Here is a 17,488-nt window from a genome sequence, read left to right as displayed (position 1 = left end):
GCAGGGAATCAGAGGGAAGGAACAAGTGAGGAAGGACTGTGTCTTTTGTAGACTGTGTCCTTGACTGAAGGTCAACTCTTTTCTCAAGACTCCTATACTCACATGACTTACTCCTTCTGGGTTCTAAATGCCACTCTCTTTCCTTGTCCTTCTAGGTGTATGTGGGTACAGCTCCCCTCTCACTAGCTCCTAGGCTACTATACTATCCTTTATGGTTTCCTTATATCCTTCCCATACTTTTCAAAAAGAACCCCTTTATTAAAAAATGGCCAATTTATCCTAATTTGAGTGTGCAATCTATTTCTTGCTGAGATTCTGCCTGATACATTCCTTGTTTTATATGCACATATATATTTTCTAGGATTTGAGGAAAGCCCATAGGTCCATACCTGCAGGCCTCCTATATAGTTTCTATATTGAGATAAGGAGTTAACTTTAACAAGACAGGCAGGAAAATACTTTTAGGGGCTGAGCAGATTCAAATGATGTAAAATGTTAAAAATGGGGAGGACAGTCAATTTTTTTTATCCTCACCCAAGGACATGCTTATTGATTTTTAAAGAGAGGGGAAGGGAGGGAGAGAGAGAGGGAAACATTGATGTGAGAGAGAAACATCAATCCATTGCCTCTCGTATGGCCCCTGATAGGGGACTGAACCTGCAACTTAGTCATGACCAGGAATTGAACCCGTAACCTTTCAGTTTATGGCATGATGTTCTAACCAACTGAGCCACACTTGTCAGGGCAACAATTAATTAAAAAAAATAATTTTTAAATGCAGAGACTGCAATCATTTTACTGATGGAGAGAAAGAGGACAAATACCTGTCAATGAACAAAGGGGAAGAGATAATCTGGTGTACTTTTTTCCCAGTACCTTCCCAAAGTGTTAAGTAGATGCTGCGACATGAAGTGGGACTTGCATTGATGAGCTGAATAAGAGGATGCAGCCTGGAGTGAAGAATGAGCAGCGCACAAGAGATGAGAAGAGCACTGTTCCCCAAACGGCAACCCAAACTGAAAGTTAGAAAACAGAGTGCAAATGTGATGCTGTGAGCTGATCTCCTCTGGACGTGGGGAAAATACAGCAGTGATGGGCAAACTGAGTGAACACTTTGTAATTTGATCCTTGGAGATTTGAAGTGGATCCTTAGATCCCCTACCCATACCCCAAACATTCAGACCATGTGTAATGAGTTAGCATGTGAACTGTCCTTTGGAGGGAAATCAGTTAAGAACAGAAACAAGCCTAGAGCTCTTTGTACTTATCTGATTTCTGCACAAATGCAGAGTTTGACATTTAAAGTTGGTGTGTGCCCATTGGGAGAGCCCAGCCATTGTCTCCGGGCACAAAAACGTCTCCTTTGAAATTAGGATAGTGTGTAAACTCATCCCTTAAGAGCTTTGTAGATCTCTTGCATTTGTTTCTTGGGCCCGTTTGAATTTGTTCTTTTAAATAGGCTGCTTAGAAAAAAATACCTGGCACCAATTTAATGAAAAGGGATATCATTAATTTCTTCCCTTAAAAAGGAAGGGTCCCTTTGGGAACACTGAGTCTTCATGTATATTAGGTCAGACTAACCCAGCCTAACGTCTGGGTAGACTGGCTGTTCTAATTGCTCATTGCTAAGCAGCCAAACACACCCTTTTGGTTAGTGGAGAAAGAAAATGAGGATCTTAGTTGGTGGGAGCTCTAAATATCCCTTATACCTTTTATGTGGATTAATGAAACATAACTACCTCTCATTACACAAATTGTCAGACACAGAAAATATCAACAAATTTGTCCCACTTTTCTTAAATGCAACAGAGGTTCAAGGTGATACACTCTTGAGACTTGTGGTGACATTCAGGAAAAAAAAAACAAGTGCAATTTATAAAAATCTGAGCACACTCCAGAAGTCTTGATAATTTGAATGGAAAGAAGGAAGGAGTTGTTAACTTGAGAATTAGGTACTTTCAGAAATGATTCTCAGTTGAGGAGTGGGAAATCACAGCAGCAGCAGCTAACCATTTATTAGGGGCTTACTATGTGCCAGGCTCTATTATTATGCATTGAGCCAATATCCTGAGTCTTATTTTTTAAGGACAAGTCCTGACCCAGAGCTCCTCAGAGCTGCCAGAGTATCTCACACACATATAAACACACACACACACTCTTAAAAACATAGGAATGCAAATCATAGGGCAGGGAAGTTTCATGTAATAAAAGGCTTAAACACCAACAAAGCACTGGAAAGAAGGCAAAATATGGGAATGAAGGATTTGGGGGTGGTGGCCGGCAGAGGTCAGGAAAGTTCGGGTTTAGGATGGAGCATGGTGGCTTGTAGGGAATCAGGAAGTCCCTGTGAACTGTTCTTAGTCGGGAGAAAAACTGCAAACTCATTTACTATCAATTGTTATCTTGAACTTCTCCCACCAGCCATTCCCCCAACCTCGTATTCACAGTTTTATAAGAAATGTATCTGTTCCTTTTTAAAAAATTGTAAGCAATTTTAATCCAAATCCAACAGCAGTCTGAGCTAACGAAACACACCTAATGCCAATAATCCCCTAGGCATGGCTTTATGTCCCTTTTTTTGCATTCTTGCCTTTGAGCCTAATCAGACTAGAATCCCTGAACTCTGACCGATGAACAAACAATAAAATAACTTGGGCATAATGAAACAGATTTCAGAGTCTACAGCTGCACATAGAGCTAACTATTGAACCCCTTGACGTTCCTATTTTTCCCTGTTGCTCTGGAGAGAGAGCAAAGAGGAAAACACAGGTAAGAGGCTAAAATGGCCGAAGAACCATCAAAAATAGTCCAGGCCCTGAGAGCTGGTCGAGAGGCACTGCTTCCTTGGTTTCTCTCTGGTACGCAGCTCTGGGCTGAATTCTGGCTCTGGACTGACTAACTGGGACTCAGTTTTCTCATCTGTAAAAAGAGAAGGTTGAGCAAAAGGATCTCAGCCAGAAGCCTAGTGACGAAAGAATGAAGTCGTAAAATGGGCTATTGTACAGCAATGAAAATAAACACATTAACCTTAAAAATACAATATTAAGGACAAAAAGACGAAGAAAATGCTAGAAACCAAGGAATACATGCTGTGTGATCCCACTTACACAAAGCTGAAAAACGGGCAAAATGAAACTATGATATTTAGGTGCACGTGGAGGTGGTTACCTGGAGGGAGTAGGAGGAGTCACAGCCAGGAAAAGAACGTGCAGAAGGCTTCTGGGGTCCTGGCAGATTCTGTTTTGTGATCTCAGTTGTAGTTACAATTCAACACACTACCCATCTCTGTTTAAACTTCCTTTTCCCCTGCAGGCATGTTACATTTCAGATTTTTAAAAAGTGTAAAAAACACAACAAGCACAATATCTCATATCTTTCCCACCTGAGCTCTTCCTGGTGTGGAAAGGGGACAGACAGAGGGCTGGAAACATCTTTCTCCACTCTGCCTGGACAATTCCTGATCCCACTTCAGTTCTCAGCTTTGGGGTGAGCCTACCTAATCCTTCTTTGCTCCCATGAGACCACAAATGTGTCCCTACTCCACAGCAGAGCTCCAGTGTCTACTCTTAATAACACTCTGGTCAAAGGAGATTTGATTTCAGAGTTATTTGTCCATGTCTCCCTTGAAACGTAAACTGCATAAGGGCAAGCCTGGACCTGGCTCCCTTATATGTCACCAGGGCCTAACATAGGGCCTGCCACTTAGTAGCTGCTCAGTAAACATCCGCTGAATGAATGAGGAATAAAGGTGCATTTCACACTCTCCCAGACCTCTTTGAATTTAAACCAACAATTTACCTCTTGTTTAATACTGCTTTTCTGTAAGTAGATAACCACAGAGTTTTCCTGGTCATTCTAGGTGTTCTAGTTATTTAAGGAGTATAGTAGCATATTTTGCCATGTAAAATGCACATCTTTTTGCACAAATTTTTGAGAGAAAAATAAGGATGTGCATTATACATGGGTAGTACTAATTCTGTATCTGTATAAATGTTTTTAATTCTTTCATTTATACTTACGCATTAAAAGTGTAACTCCAGAAAGCAATGATGATATGCATATGTGAAATAATAGCCTGGAATATGATCATCAGTTTTGTTTCTAAATATAAGTAAATAAATAAATTAATTAAAAAATTAAAATGAAAGAATTTTTTTCCTCAAAGTTTGGGCCAAAAATGTGGGTGTGCATTATATACGCCAAAATACGGTAAGTGGCTAAGAAATAAGAGTCAAATAAAAATGAAAACTGAGAGAGAAGTTTTACTATGGTTCTACACATAGTCACATAAGCAAGTTTTTGGCCCCCTTATTTAATTTGGGACTATGTCTATCTCGCCTCCCTATAACACTTAAAATTGATTACATTTAATTTAGGGAACACACATCACGGTTTTCTTGTGTTCAACTACCAAATCACCAATTACCTCGTTCCTCTTGGCCCCTTCTTACAATACGTTCTTGGACAGGAGTGGGTGCTGAGATAAGACGGGTGTCGGGTTTATTTTAAAACACTTTCCTCCCTGATTACATAGAAAAAAATTCGTTACTGCTGTACAAAAGACACTGTTAACAGAATGAAAAGACTAGGCTAGACTAGGAGAAATATTTGCAAAACACGTATCTGACAAAGAACTGGTATCCAAAATATTCCAAGAACTCTTAAACCACCAAAATAAGAAAATTAACATAATTTTTAAATGGGCAAAAGATCTAAAAAGACATTTCAGCAAAGAAGATGTAGAGATGGCAATAAGCATATGAAAAGATGCTCCGCATTATACGTCTTCAGGGAAATGCAAATTAAAGCAACAATGAGATAACGCCACACACTTATTAAATTGGCAAAAATCCAAAACACTGACAACACCAAATGCTGGTGAGGATGAGGAACTCTCATATTTTGCTGGTGGGACTGAAAAATGCTTTAGGCACTTAAAAGGACCGTTAGGCAATTTCTTACAAAACTAAACATAGTCTTCTGATATAATCTAGGAATTACATTCTTTGCTATTTACTCAAAGGAGTCGAAAACTTATATATGCACAAAACCTGCACAAAATGTTTATAGAAGCTTTATTTGTGATTGCCAAAATTTGGAAGCAACCCAGCTGTCCTTCAGTAGGTGAATGGATAAACAAATGTGGTACATCCATACAGCAGATTATTTTCAGCAATGAAAATAAACTATCAAGTCATGCAAAGACATGGAAGAACCTTAAGTGCATATTGCTAACTGAAAGGAGCAGTCTGAAAGAGCTGTACTGTGCGATTCCAACTATATGACATTCTGGAAAAGGCAAAACTATGAAGACAGTAAAAAACAAACAAACAAAAAAGCAGTGGTTGCCAGGAGCTTAGGGGGAGGGAGGGAAAGAGAGAGAGGTGAGTATGTGGAGCACGGGGCTTTTTAGGCAAATGGGACTTCTGATTGATACCGCAAAGGTGGATACATGTCATTATATTGCATATTTGTCAAAACTCACAGGCTATAATGCCGTAAACCCTAATGTGAATAGTGGACTTTATTAACAATAATGTATCAATATTATAACAAAAGAGCCACATTAATGCAAGATATCAATAATATGGAAAACTAGGGGGGTGAGGGAAGAGATAGGAGAGTATATGAAAACTCTACTTTCTGCTCAAATTTTCTGAAAACCCCAAGCTACTAAAAAAAAAGAATTAATACAGTCTAGTAACTAAAAAAAAAAAAAAAAACTCAAAAAAATTTATTACTTCCAATCTTGGAAAACAAACAAAGATCAAAAGAACAATCACTCTATTCCTACCGTTATACAACTGTATGTTTCATTTTAAAGTTGAAAAGAATCCTTTAAAATGAAACAAACTAAGCAGCTAAGGTTAACAAGGTAGTCTGTAAAGTGTGTGTTATTTAAAATACATCAAGCAAGAAAAGAATTTAAAAATAAAATTACTCCTGGCACGTTTTACAGTCATGCCATCAACATTCAGTTCTGGAAGCCAAGTACCCTAACCTGATTCCCACCCCCACCTTGCCCTGTTGATGTCCTGGGTCAAGGCCAGAATCTAACAACACAGAGTGCATCCTGATCTAATGCACTCGGGAAAGCACCAGAAAAGGTCCTGCTGAACTGTCCTCATATGTTTGCAGTAACAATCTAAGCAGAATAATGTCCAAAAACACTCCAACTTTGTAATGTGCTCTGATAAATTGCAGGAACGATAACAGGTGGTCACAGGCTTTCCCTGAGGTATGTGGCCTCAGGAACGATGGCTGACAAATGACCTCCATGGCTTCTAACTCTCACAGCTGTGGCCAGTTTCCTCTCCAGCCTCATCTCCTCCAACAGGGCCAGAACCTCACTGCCCCAGCTGGCTGAGCAGCAGGCACTGTGTGAACCCATGTGGACAGCCTCCCTCTTATCATCCGGACCCTCAACTCTCAGGGAAAATGGGGCACCGAGTGAAGCTTTTCCTCTTGGTAGGGACCCTCCAAAGTTCCTTTAGAAAGCCACACTGTCAGACAGAGGCCTCAGTTGCGGTAAACTGTTGTCAGTGCAACTGATGTCCCAAGTACTCTGTACGCATTCCCCAAAATTAGAAAATAAAGCAAAACAAAACCAAACAACCCAAAGCCCAGATTCAGTAAAGTTAGGAAAGTCTTTTAAGCAAAATAGGAAAGGTATATGATTAACATAAACAGGGCTAATGAGAAATTAGATTTGGGGTTAGAAATACGATAATCTCCCCTCTTTCTCCCTCCACCCCTCTGCCCCCCTGTCCTAAGCGTGCTCCTTCTTGTGAGTGCCTTGCCTGAATTCCTTTTCAAAAAGCCAAGACACAAACATGATGGTAATGACTTAGTGTTAGAGGTATGTGCAAACATGCAGATCTGGTGGGATGTTCAGATGTTGTAGGAGGCTGGTGGAGTGCTATAGTTTATAAAACAGAAATATCTTTTAAAGGCAACAATACCTAATAATCTTAGACACTTTATAAAAGTCTGCAACACTCCTCTCTTCTTCCTCTAGAGCAAAGTTACAAGTACCTACAAGTAAACTAATTCTTGACAATTTCCTGAGAATTTAATGAGAGCACTTGGGCTAAATATGGACACTCAGTGTGTTGTGACCAAATCTGCTTTGGAAAATAACAGCTGCAAAGACCAAGATATTTGACGTGCATTAGTCTGTTAAGTATCTTATTTCACTCCCTTGCAGGTGGTTAACATATAGTAGGTGCTCAGTAAGTGTCTGTTGCGTGAATAGAAAGCCATGTATACAAAGTCTACTTTTTCTGATTAAATGTAACATCATCGAGGTAGGTGATGTCTAGATCAGTGGCTCTCAAAGGTAGTCCCCAGATTCGCCGCATGGCATCACCAGGGAACTTGATGAAAATGCAAATCCCTTCTTCCCTCCACCCCACACTAGCTGTGGAATGGGCCCAGCTATCTCTGTTTTAGTAAGCCTTTGGGTGATTCTGAACCCTCTGAAGTTTGAGAACCACCAGATCTAAAACGATCCTTGATAAGGAGGTGTTTTTCCACCTCCCCATGCTAAAGGAATGAATTCTATATCTGTAATTACAATCTCACTGAGAAAAGTCTACCAATTCTCTCACTGGTTTATGGTGAATTCCATGGCATCTAGGCAAGAAGAAAAGGTGTCTCAGCCCAATGGGAACTGAAAAGAGGAGGGTCTGAAGCACCTGAGACTATCCAAGCGTGAGGTCACAATGGCAGCCTGGAAGTCCCGTGTGTGGCCTCCCCTAACGGCACTGGGGGCAAGACAGGAGGCCAAGTACCCTTCCCTCCATGTGGGGTTTGGTTTCCATGTGCTATCCCAACAGGAAAAATGTTGCCTTTGAGGCTCCGATGTAGGAACATGCTCTCCCTGTCAGATGGGTGACATCTGAGCACGTTGTGATCAGGGGTTGCTGTCAGCGACGCTGCTGCTGCCCCTTCTGCACACAGGCAGCCAGTGGGAGGCGATTCTGTAGCACTGTCTAGGGCTCAGTCTTGCGTGACGTGATCTAATTTTTAAAAAACAGTTCCTCCTGATATGAGTTCAACCTATACCAGTATTATAATAAGGTGACCAACTCGTCCCACTTTGCCTGAGACTCTCCGGGAGTTAGCAACGACAATCCTACATCTTGTAAAACTCTGCAGACCTGGGAAGACTGAGATGTTTGGTGACTCGAAGAATGAAGAGTTCCATGGATAAGACACAGCCCAAGTCGGCTTTGGTAATAAGCAATAAGAAAGGTAAAGGAAAACAACAAAGTATATGGCGTTGGAGAAGCAACTGGGTGAGAGTATGTGTGGCTTGCTCCATAGCCATGGTGGGGACAGGCCCCGAAAGACATGACACTAGGTGCCCTTCGGGGGCTCCACCACAACCCAACACTGTGCGCTGCCAACTGACCCCCTCAGGAGGCTGGTAGAACACTGTTTGCTCCTCAGCTCCCTAAAAATGCACCATGCTCCATCTTTAAGATGCGATACAAAGTTATTCTTAGAAAGTGCAATGATTTTCTATACTTGCAAAAAGAAATGGGAATAATTTATACCACCTGTAGATGAGAAGACTCCTAAGGGCAGAACTACCTCACTTAGGTGAGGTATCATAGGAAGGCCAGGGCAGGTAATGGCAGTTTTTGCACAAACAGGTCACCATGTTACATTGAAGCCTGTGTACTTTACACTAAGAAAATAGAGGTAAAGCACTTAGCATGCGTTGAAAGTAGGCACCTAATACTTTTGTGACGGTTCCCTTTCCCTTACACCTAGGGATTCATTCCCTCGGCCTACTCAGATTCATTTTTTTTAACTGCAGAAAAATGTTTAAAACCTGTATTTTAAACCACCACAAAGAGAAAAAGAGAGAAGGGGAAGGAAAGTATGTTACAAAAAGTGAACACATTAATAATAGCAAGAAACATCAGCTTTGTGTTAAGAGAGAAGAAAGATAAAATAATCAGGGCCATTAACTAAAAATCATAATGGTCGAGGGTCATTTAATGCAAGGGTAGGTGGTTCCTTTTCACAGTTGCATCCAAGGATCTCCCTGCATTATAGTCCAGTGTGATAAATATCGTTCACGGTCATGTCCTGATACACCAAGAACTGTGTTCGGTCGACTTAGTATGAAGGGGAGCTGTGGGTTTTAGAGTTCCAGCTGCCTGGAAAACGCAACTTGCACATAATATTTCATTCATTGATGATGTCTATAGTTCATACTCAACCCGGTAGCGGGAGTAATCACTTTAATACATAATTCAGGTTATGGCACTCCTCTGCCGAACACGCTCAGTGGCTCCCCTTTCACTGCGGTTACCCTCACGACTCAAAATGCAGACCTCAGATCAGTGAGATCGCACCACTGGAAGCTCGGTAGTGTTGTGGACCCTCAGGGGCCACCCATACCTGTTGAATCAGGACATTGGGAAATACTGACCTGCATCATCTGCTCCTCACCTCCTACCATTCTCTTCCTGCTTTTTCAGCTCCAATCACTTGGTCTTGCTTTCTGCTCTGCATGTATTCCATGCATGCTCTCTGCTCAGAGCCTTTGCCACGGCTGTTCCCTCTGCCTATAATGCTTTTGTCCTATTTATGTACAGGACTGGCTAGCTCACCACCTTCAAGTCTTCTCAGTGAAGCCCATCCTGACCGCACCATTTAAAAGTAAACCACCCCCAATCCTGTCTCCCCCACTGTGGCCACTCCTAGTCTTCCTTGCTGTAGTTTCTCTCCATAACATTTCACTTTTCTAACATCCCATACAGCTGACATATATGTTATGCTTATCGTTGATCGTTTTTTCCCTCCGCTAGGACAAAGCTCTGTGAGGACAGGAATGTTTGACTGCTGTCCCTGGTGTATGGAGCATGCCTAGAACGGTGCTAGTGACATGTGGTCTGTGCCCCAACTCGTTGCTAATCCCAAAAAGATGAGCAAAGAAATTCAGAACGATTTAGTTTAGAGTAAGAAATTTAGAAAAATTATTTTTTAAGGTTTATTTTATTCTCACTTGGGGGTGGGGAGGGAGAGACAGAGAAACTTTGAAGTGAGAGAGAAACACCAATGGTCCGCCTCTGGAGCATAGCCCAACCAGCCGCAACCGGAGCATATGCCCCGACCTGGAACCGAACCAGCAACCCTTCAGTTACAGGATGGTGCGCAACAACTGAGCCATGCTGGCCAGGGCAAAAATTTAGAAGAGTTTTGATCAATTTTACATTGACACAACACTTAAAATGTCTGATTATCTAGTAATTCATTTTCATTGTATTTCACAGAAGTATCTGGCTGCATAAATTGAAAATGAAAACAGCTTATCTCAAATTGGCCTTTCAAAACAGTTTGAGAAGTACTGACCAAGAACAGTTCTTGGCACTTAGTATGTGTTAATGTTTGTTTCTTGAATAAACAGAGGAACAAATGCCTAAAGAATAAATTTTTACATAGTATAATCAGATTCGATCTGTATATATGCGTGTCACTCTAGTTAAATAATTTCACTGCTTGGATTAGTAGCAAAGCGATTTGTATTAGGCACTTCCTGGGTATACTGTGCTTTTTCTTCCTATGCGAAGAATGAATCAGGCTTACATGGTCCACTTAAGGACACTTCTGAGACTCTCTGACTAAGGGGCTGATGACAGCCTTTGTCTGAGCCACACATTTAAACACGTCTTTGCGTGCTTGCTCTGAGCAGAGCTGGCCTGACTGAGTAACTTCAGATTTATTCCCTGCCTCCTCCAATCCCATACCCCACCAGACCTAGTAGATGCATGAAAACCACCATAATACAAGACGGGATGTGCAAGTACTATAAGGAATGTCACGGAGCACACAGGAGGGAGCCAGTGTGGACTCTGAAGAATGGAGAGGACTCCGAGACTGAAGGGGGAAGAAGGACAGGTCAAGCAGAGGGAGCAGCATGAACAAAGTCACAAAGGAGAAAAAGAACGCAACAGGCATGCTTGAAGAACAGAGAATAGTTTGGATATTCTGAAGCACAGAATGAGGGAGAGAGATTGGTAGAAGACAGAGCTAGAAAGGAAGATAAGGACCAGACAGAGACAGACTTGAACATCACACTAAGGAGCTTAGAATTCCTAATACCAAAAAAAAAAAAAAAAAAAAAATCTGATTTAAAAAATGGGCTGAGGAACTGAATATTTCTCCAAAAAGGACAAACAAATGGCCAACAGACATATGAAAAGTGACTAATCATCAGAGAAATGAAAACTAAAACCACAATAAGATATCACCTCATATCTGTCAGAATGGCTATCATCAACAAACAAACGTTCGCAAGGATGTGGAGAGAAGGGAACCCTCGTGTGCACTATTGGTGGATTGCAAGTTGGTGCAGCCACTATGAAAAATTGTATGGAGGTTTCTCGAAAAATTAAAAATAAAACTACCATGTGATGAAACAATTTCATTTCTGGGTGTTTATCTGAGTAAATCCAAAATGCTAATTTGAAAAGATATATGCACCCCTATTTCCGTGCAGCATTATTTACAAAGTTAAGATATGGAAGCAACCTAACTGTCCAATGACAGATGAGTAGATAAAGATGGTGTGGTACATGCATACAATGGAATACTACTTGGCTATTAAAAAGAAGAAAATTTTACCCTTTGCAACAGTATGGATGGACCTGGAGAATGTTATGCTAAGTGAAATAAGTCAGTGAGAGAAAGACAAATACCATATAATTTCACTAATATGCAGAATCTAATGAACAAAGTGAACTAACAAGGAAAATGGGTACAGACTCACAGATGGAGAACAGAATGACAGCTAGTGGCTGGGAAGGCAGGGCTAGGGAGTGGAGGGATTTAGCAAAAAGGAAAAAGGACTCATGGACATGGATAATAGTGTGGTGATTGCTGGGGGGAGGGAGGTATAAGGGGACTAAATGGTAATGGAAAAAATATAATAAAGATTAAATACAAAAATAAAATTAAAAAAGAAATCTAAAAAGAGATCAGATTATTTTTAAAGAAAGAATGAAATCTTACAATTTGCAACAAAATGAATGGAACTAGAAGATATTATACTAAGTTAAGTCAGACAGAGAAAGACTAATTCCATATGATTTCACTTATATGTTGAATGTAAAAAACAAAACAAATGAACAAACAAAAAAACAGAAACAAACTCATAGACATAGAGAACTAACTGGTTGCCAGATAAGAGGGGCCTGGGTGAAAAAGGAGAAGGGATTAGGAAGTACAAAGTGCAGCAACAAAATGACTGCAAAATCGTCACAGGGAATATAGTCAGTGATACTGTGATGACAATGAATGGTATCAGGTGCGTACTGGACTTATCGGGGGGAGTGCCTCACGAGTTACACAAATCTCTAACCACCGTGCCATACACGTGAAACTAATATAATATTGAGTGATAATGGTCATTGAAAAATAAAAAAAATTTAAAAAGGCGCTTGGAGTTAATGCTGGGGCTATGGGGAGCCAGGGAAGAGCACGCAGAAAGGGGAAGCGATGATCAGAGCCTGCGTTAGGAAAGTTCCTCTGGCACACGTGCATAGGAGCCACTGAACGAGGAAAAGGAGGAAGGCAGGAAGACCACTAGAGGAAAAGGAGAAGTCATGGTGACGCTGGCAAACGCAGCAGCCAGCCACCTAGACTGGAAGAAAGGAACAATTATGACAAGAAAGTGCATATGAGCCAGGTACAGAAAGTCCGATGTGAAACACTAGTAAGTTTGACTTTCTGGGCTACTTTCCTAAAGTTTGGGAAAAATAATTGTCATCCAACAAGTCTCTTTAAAATTTAGTTCAAAATACAATGTTTTAGCTCCCCTTGAACTATCCCACCAAAACTTAATGCCTTACAATAAGGCATACTTGATTTCTTTACCTATTATTCATACTTGTAGATGAATTTTACATTTACATAATATCAATAACAAAAACTACCACATCACAAACATGGTGCTATGCCTTTTAATTTTACCAGCGCATTTATTCCTCAGTACACCCCCTCAGCTACGAACTGCTATTTTCTTTATTTTACATGTGTAGGTCCTGAGGCAAGGAGTTATTACATGGCTTCATTAACATTCGCAGGAGGGCAGAGATTTGAATCTAGGCAGGTCTGGCCCCAGAATCTGTGCCTTTCACCACTCAACCATACTTGAAATTTTTCTTTTCATGTTTCTTTTAAAGTTACATGTATCTCAAAGTACAGTGCCAAAGGAGCAAAAAAAATCAAAATGGATCAAACAGAAAACAAATTGCAAGATGTCAGATTTAAACCAAAACATGCCAGTAATCACATTAAGTGTAAAAGGTCTAAATGCCCCAATTAAAAGATAGAGATTGTCTGTTTGGATAGATAAAAATGCCAACTAAATCAATTCTTACGTAATGGATTTTGCCCTATCCCACTGTATTTTCCCTAAATTTTCTTCCTTTTGCACTCCTCCTACCCCTGCCTCCTCATGGCCTTATTCCTGATCACAGTCTGGCTGTGGGGAAAATATTCCCGTCGACAAGTTTATCATGCTCTGCTTACCCATTGAAAGGGTTCTGCTATAACACACTCACCCCCTCTTGTCTCTCTCCAGAAGTTTAAGTTTCGTATGGACTGGAGGTCCCAACATATTAATTACACATTTCCCACTTCATGTAGCACTACTTTGTCACTGAAGAAAAGACAAGAAGAAATTTGGACAGACCTGAGAAACTACTGCATATTCCAGAAAAATAGATAATGTCGCTAGCAAGTGTGATGTTGGTATTTTAAGTAGAAAAGGCTTCCCCCTTTGGAGTGGTCTACATTGTCCTCAGTATCTTTTGGTTCATAAATATTTCTTCTAATCATGCTTCTACTTTATCTTCCAGACGTACTGATTTTAGCCACACTAAGCCCCCAAACTGATGTTTACCATCATTTACAACAAAGAATTTAGGAAAAGGGGCCAGAAATAGTTATTTCCCAAAAGAGTGTGGTAAGATGTTTCTATTATTGCTGAAAAAAACGGCCGTGCTGCCAAAGGGGCAGAACTACTCATTAAATCCGTATTCTTCACCACGCCCCAGATTTTGACCCTGAGGGATCTGCCCCACTGAAAGCTGGTCAGCTGTTCGCCTTTCCTTTAACAAAATGAAATTTTAAGCAGTTTCTAAATTTGAGGTTCTTACAAGTAAAGGTAAAAGTATGGCACCTGATACTCATTTTCTTCCTTCAGAAAAGTAAACTTAACTGGCATGGATAGGCACCAAACTGCTTCCAGGCTGTAAGGCGTCCCAAACCTGAAATTTGTGTTAACACCACGTCATATTATTGTCTCAGTCCTGCCTTCTAGACAGTCCTGCCCAAATAACTCGTTAAAAAGCACACAACCACGCAAATGGTAGAAGTAGCATGCAATAAAAATGTTCTTACCAGGCTTTGCAGGGGCTCCCCTCGAGGGACTCGGTCCTGGGTGACCCGGAGCAGCAGTATGCTATGGCATGACCCAGAAGACAGCAAATCAGTCCCAGAAACTGAGTGCTTCAGAAAGACCCAGTGAGAGGAACACTGTTTTTATCTGCTGATGACACAACCTTAAGGACATGGCTTCCATTTAACTAAGGGACCTCTAACCCCGACTGTATGGAGAAGCAGCTAAGTATATTGGGGTCATGTTGTAAGCGGCCCCTGTCTTGCATTAAAATTGAATGGAGGAGGTCCTCTCCTTGGGGGCAATTAGTAAGCAAAGTCTTGACACCTTTTACTTTATTCATTTGTTTCTTCCTCTGAACTTCACCTAGCCCCCTCTTAAATTAATTAATTATAGTCCAGAATATAAAAACAGCTATGTGCTCATTTTCTCTTATATTTGATGTTTATCCCTAAGGAAAAAAAAAAGAAAACCTATAGGAAGGTATTAATCTACTTAATATTTCTAAGTACGTCATCCAAAGGATTTTGTTTTTTTAATCTTACATATGCTCAGCAGAGTTACTGGCAAAAACTGTACATTTTCTTCATTTCATCCTTTCAACATCAAATAGTAGGCAGCAAAAATTGGATCAGACTTCAAAGCCTGCTGTGGGCTCCAAGTCACAGAGAGACGCCTCCATTTCACATATTGAATTCGAGCAGGATATCAAAGTGCTACCAAAGAACCTCGGGTCCTTGCTCAAAAAGACGCTCTAACATCTGTAGAGAGCGGAGTGCACAGACAAATCACCTCAGGGAGCAGCTAGCATTTATTCTCAGCAGCAAATTTCCAGGCTTTTGATTCTCTCTTCGCTGTACCTCCCTGTCTCTCTGCTGAACCAAGTTCTTTAGCAAGCTGGGCTTTTGCCTCAAAGACTTCAAAATATCACTAACAGTTTTATGTTTGCATGGCTGGACCAAGCAGCCACAGACAGACTACACGCCCACAGACTTGGAGGAGTCTGAAATAAAGATACACAGTTATTTCAAAATCGAGTAATCCAGCTACCTTATTTGGATATCCTGTGAAGACATCATTCCCTTTTGGAGAACTCTGGGCTTGTGAGTGCCTAAAAACAAAAATAAAAATAGTCATCATTTTTAAAAGGCTTGAAAATGATAATTAAAAAACTTGAAGAGAGCTGTTTAATTGAGCTCCCATTGTTTCCCACTCCAGTCCTTGGTTGAAAAGGCATGGTGTTGCTCCTGAGCGCCTCAGACCCAAGAAACTGCCCTTGTTAAAGTTGTGTGATCCAATCTGGCTCGATTTGGGCTTTTACAAACTTTACCAAGAAGCCAACCAAGTTGATGCTAAGGATGCGCTACCCACCCAGCACATTAATCACTTTAGTTGTTAAATAATTCAAAATAGATTCTGTAGTCAAATACGTTTGGGAAATGCTGAGTTGGATAGAGGTTAAGAGGTCTCCTTAATGCAGGAATGGTCTTTTACAGTCACAATACGTGTTTATGGATTTCCAAAGTAGGATGGGGGCGGGGAATGCAGGGTTTCCTAAGCTAATTTGACCAAGAACCTTAAAAAGTGATAACCTATTAACATCTATTAAAATGACTGTTACATGGAGCAAAGTGTTGAAAAATCAATTGCGCTGCATCCCCAATTTCTTGTAATTGGAACACGTTGTATCAAGTGTGATAATCATAACACACTGTTCAAATAGAGGCCAGCTTTTACAGCTCCTTTCAGGGGAAACTAGCAGAGCGGAAGGCTGACTGGAGGCAGGAAAAGCTGGGTTCTAACCCTGGCCTCTGGGTCTCTGATCTTTCTCTCTCTCTCTCTCTCACTCACACACACACACACACACACACACACACACACACACACACACACACTCACACAACCCAAAAATGTGATGGTAAATCTCTACAGCATTCTGGGTTCTAGTTTTCCTCATCTATAAAATTGGAGGATTAAGATAAATTATTCCTTAGGTCTATTTTAGTTCTACACTAATAATCTTAGTGTTTATTTATACTGACAAATTCATTTTCTGAGAACAGTTCATGGATATTACCTTCAAAATGCATCTATTTAATAGATTTTAGCAATAAACCCATTTTCAAAACATTACATCAGTACCCAGGGAGAGGGGACTACAATGACAGGCTTAATTTGTGTGTGTCCTTGATCAGCAGGTCTCCCATTATGGAATGTAAGCTCCATGAAGGCAGAGACTGGATCTGCTTTACTTTATATTCTATGTGACACCTAATCCAGTGACACCTTACATTGTAGGTGGCTCAATAACATTAGGCAAGTTGAACGAATACAAGAATGACTAGTGGACCCCCAAAATATGGGCCATGAAGATCAGTTAGTATGCCTTTAACATTAAAATTAAAGTAATTAGCATTTATCTAGCACTTCGTATATGAAAATGCTTTTATATACCAATGAGAGTTTCACAACCATTTGAGCTGAGTGCTTTAGTTGTCCCTACTATATAGATGAAGAAACTGAAGTTCACAGAGGGTATGGGATTTTCCCAGGAGTCAGGGTGAATATGCAGTAGAGCTAAGACACTGACCCCTGCTTTTCTAACTCCAAACCCTCCGCTCTTCCTCTGAACCGGTACACCTTCTATGCCCTTTGGTCTCTGTGCCTCAGCCCATGGCACTCATTCCTGTCAGCCTGGGTACCACGTTTTGCTGTGGGCAATGCTCACCCATGTTTTTGTGTGTGTTACACATGGGATTATACCCTGTTATTATACCCATGGTATGTAATCATTACACCTATGTATAATACACATCCTTATTTTTCTCTCAAAAATTTGGACAAAAAAGTGTGAATTATACATGGGAAAATACGGTTAAGTCCCTGTGGCTGTGGAGCACCTCGAGGATGGGTGGACTCATCCTCTAGGAGTCCTGGTGAGATTGGAGAAAATCTAAGGAAGGGAGTTTGCCTGCTGAATTACTATGGAGACTCCAGTTTCTGCCTTTCCTACCACAACAAATAAATGAACCTCTTAGGAACTCCTCCAGCTTGCGTGGCTTTTCA

The 17,488-nt window shown here is 40.8% G+C and overlaps 1 protein-coding gene across 12 annotated transcripts in view; it reads right to left on the bottom strand.

Annotated features, from left to right (window-relative positions):
• MYO3B (myosin IIIB) overlaps positions 1-17,488 on the bottom strand; it is a 440,217-nt gene that overhangs the window by 112,726 nt on the left and 310,003 nt on the right. For all 12 annotated transcript variants that reach the window (XM_045196330.2, XM_045196338.2, XM_045196327.3 and 9 more), the window contains 2 exons: positions 15,473-15,533; positions 14,425-14,485 (listed from right to left, as the gene is read on the bottom strand). In XM_045196330.2, the coding sequence (XP_045052265.2) occupies positions 14,425-14,485; positions 15,473-15,533 (122 nt within the window). The remainder of the gene's footprint in view (positions 1-14,424; positions 14,486-15,472; positions 15,534-17,488) is intronic.

This window comes from Desmodus rotundus, chromosome 2 (genome assembly GCF_022682495.2).
Source record: "Desmodus rotundus isolate HL8 chromosome 2, HLdesRot8A.1, whole genome shotgun sequence".
Lineage (NCBI taxonomy): Eukaryota > Metazoa > Chordata > Mammalia > Chiroptera > Phyllostomidae > Desmodus > Desmodus rotundus.
Note: the sequence above shows the minus strand (reverse complement) of the source record. Positions and strands in the feature narration are given on the sequence as shown.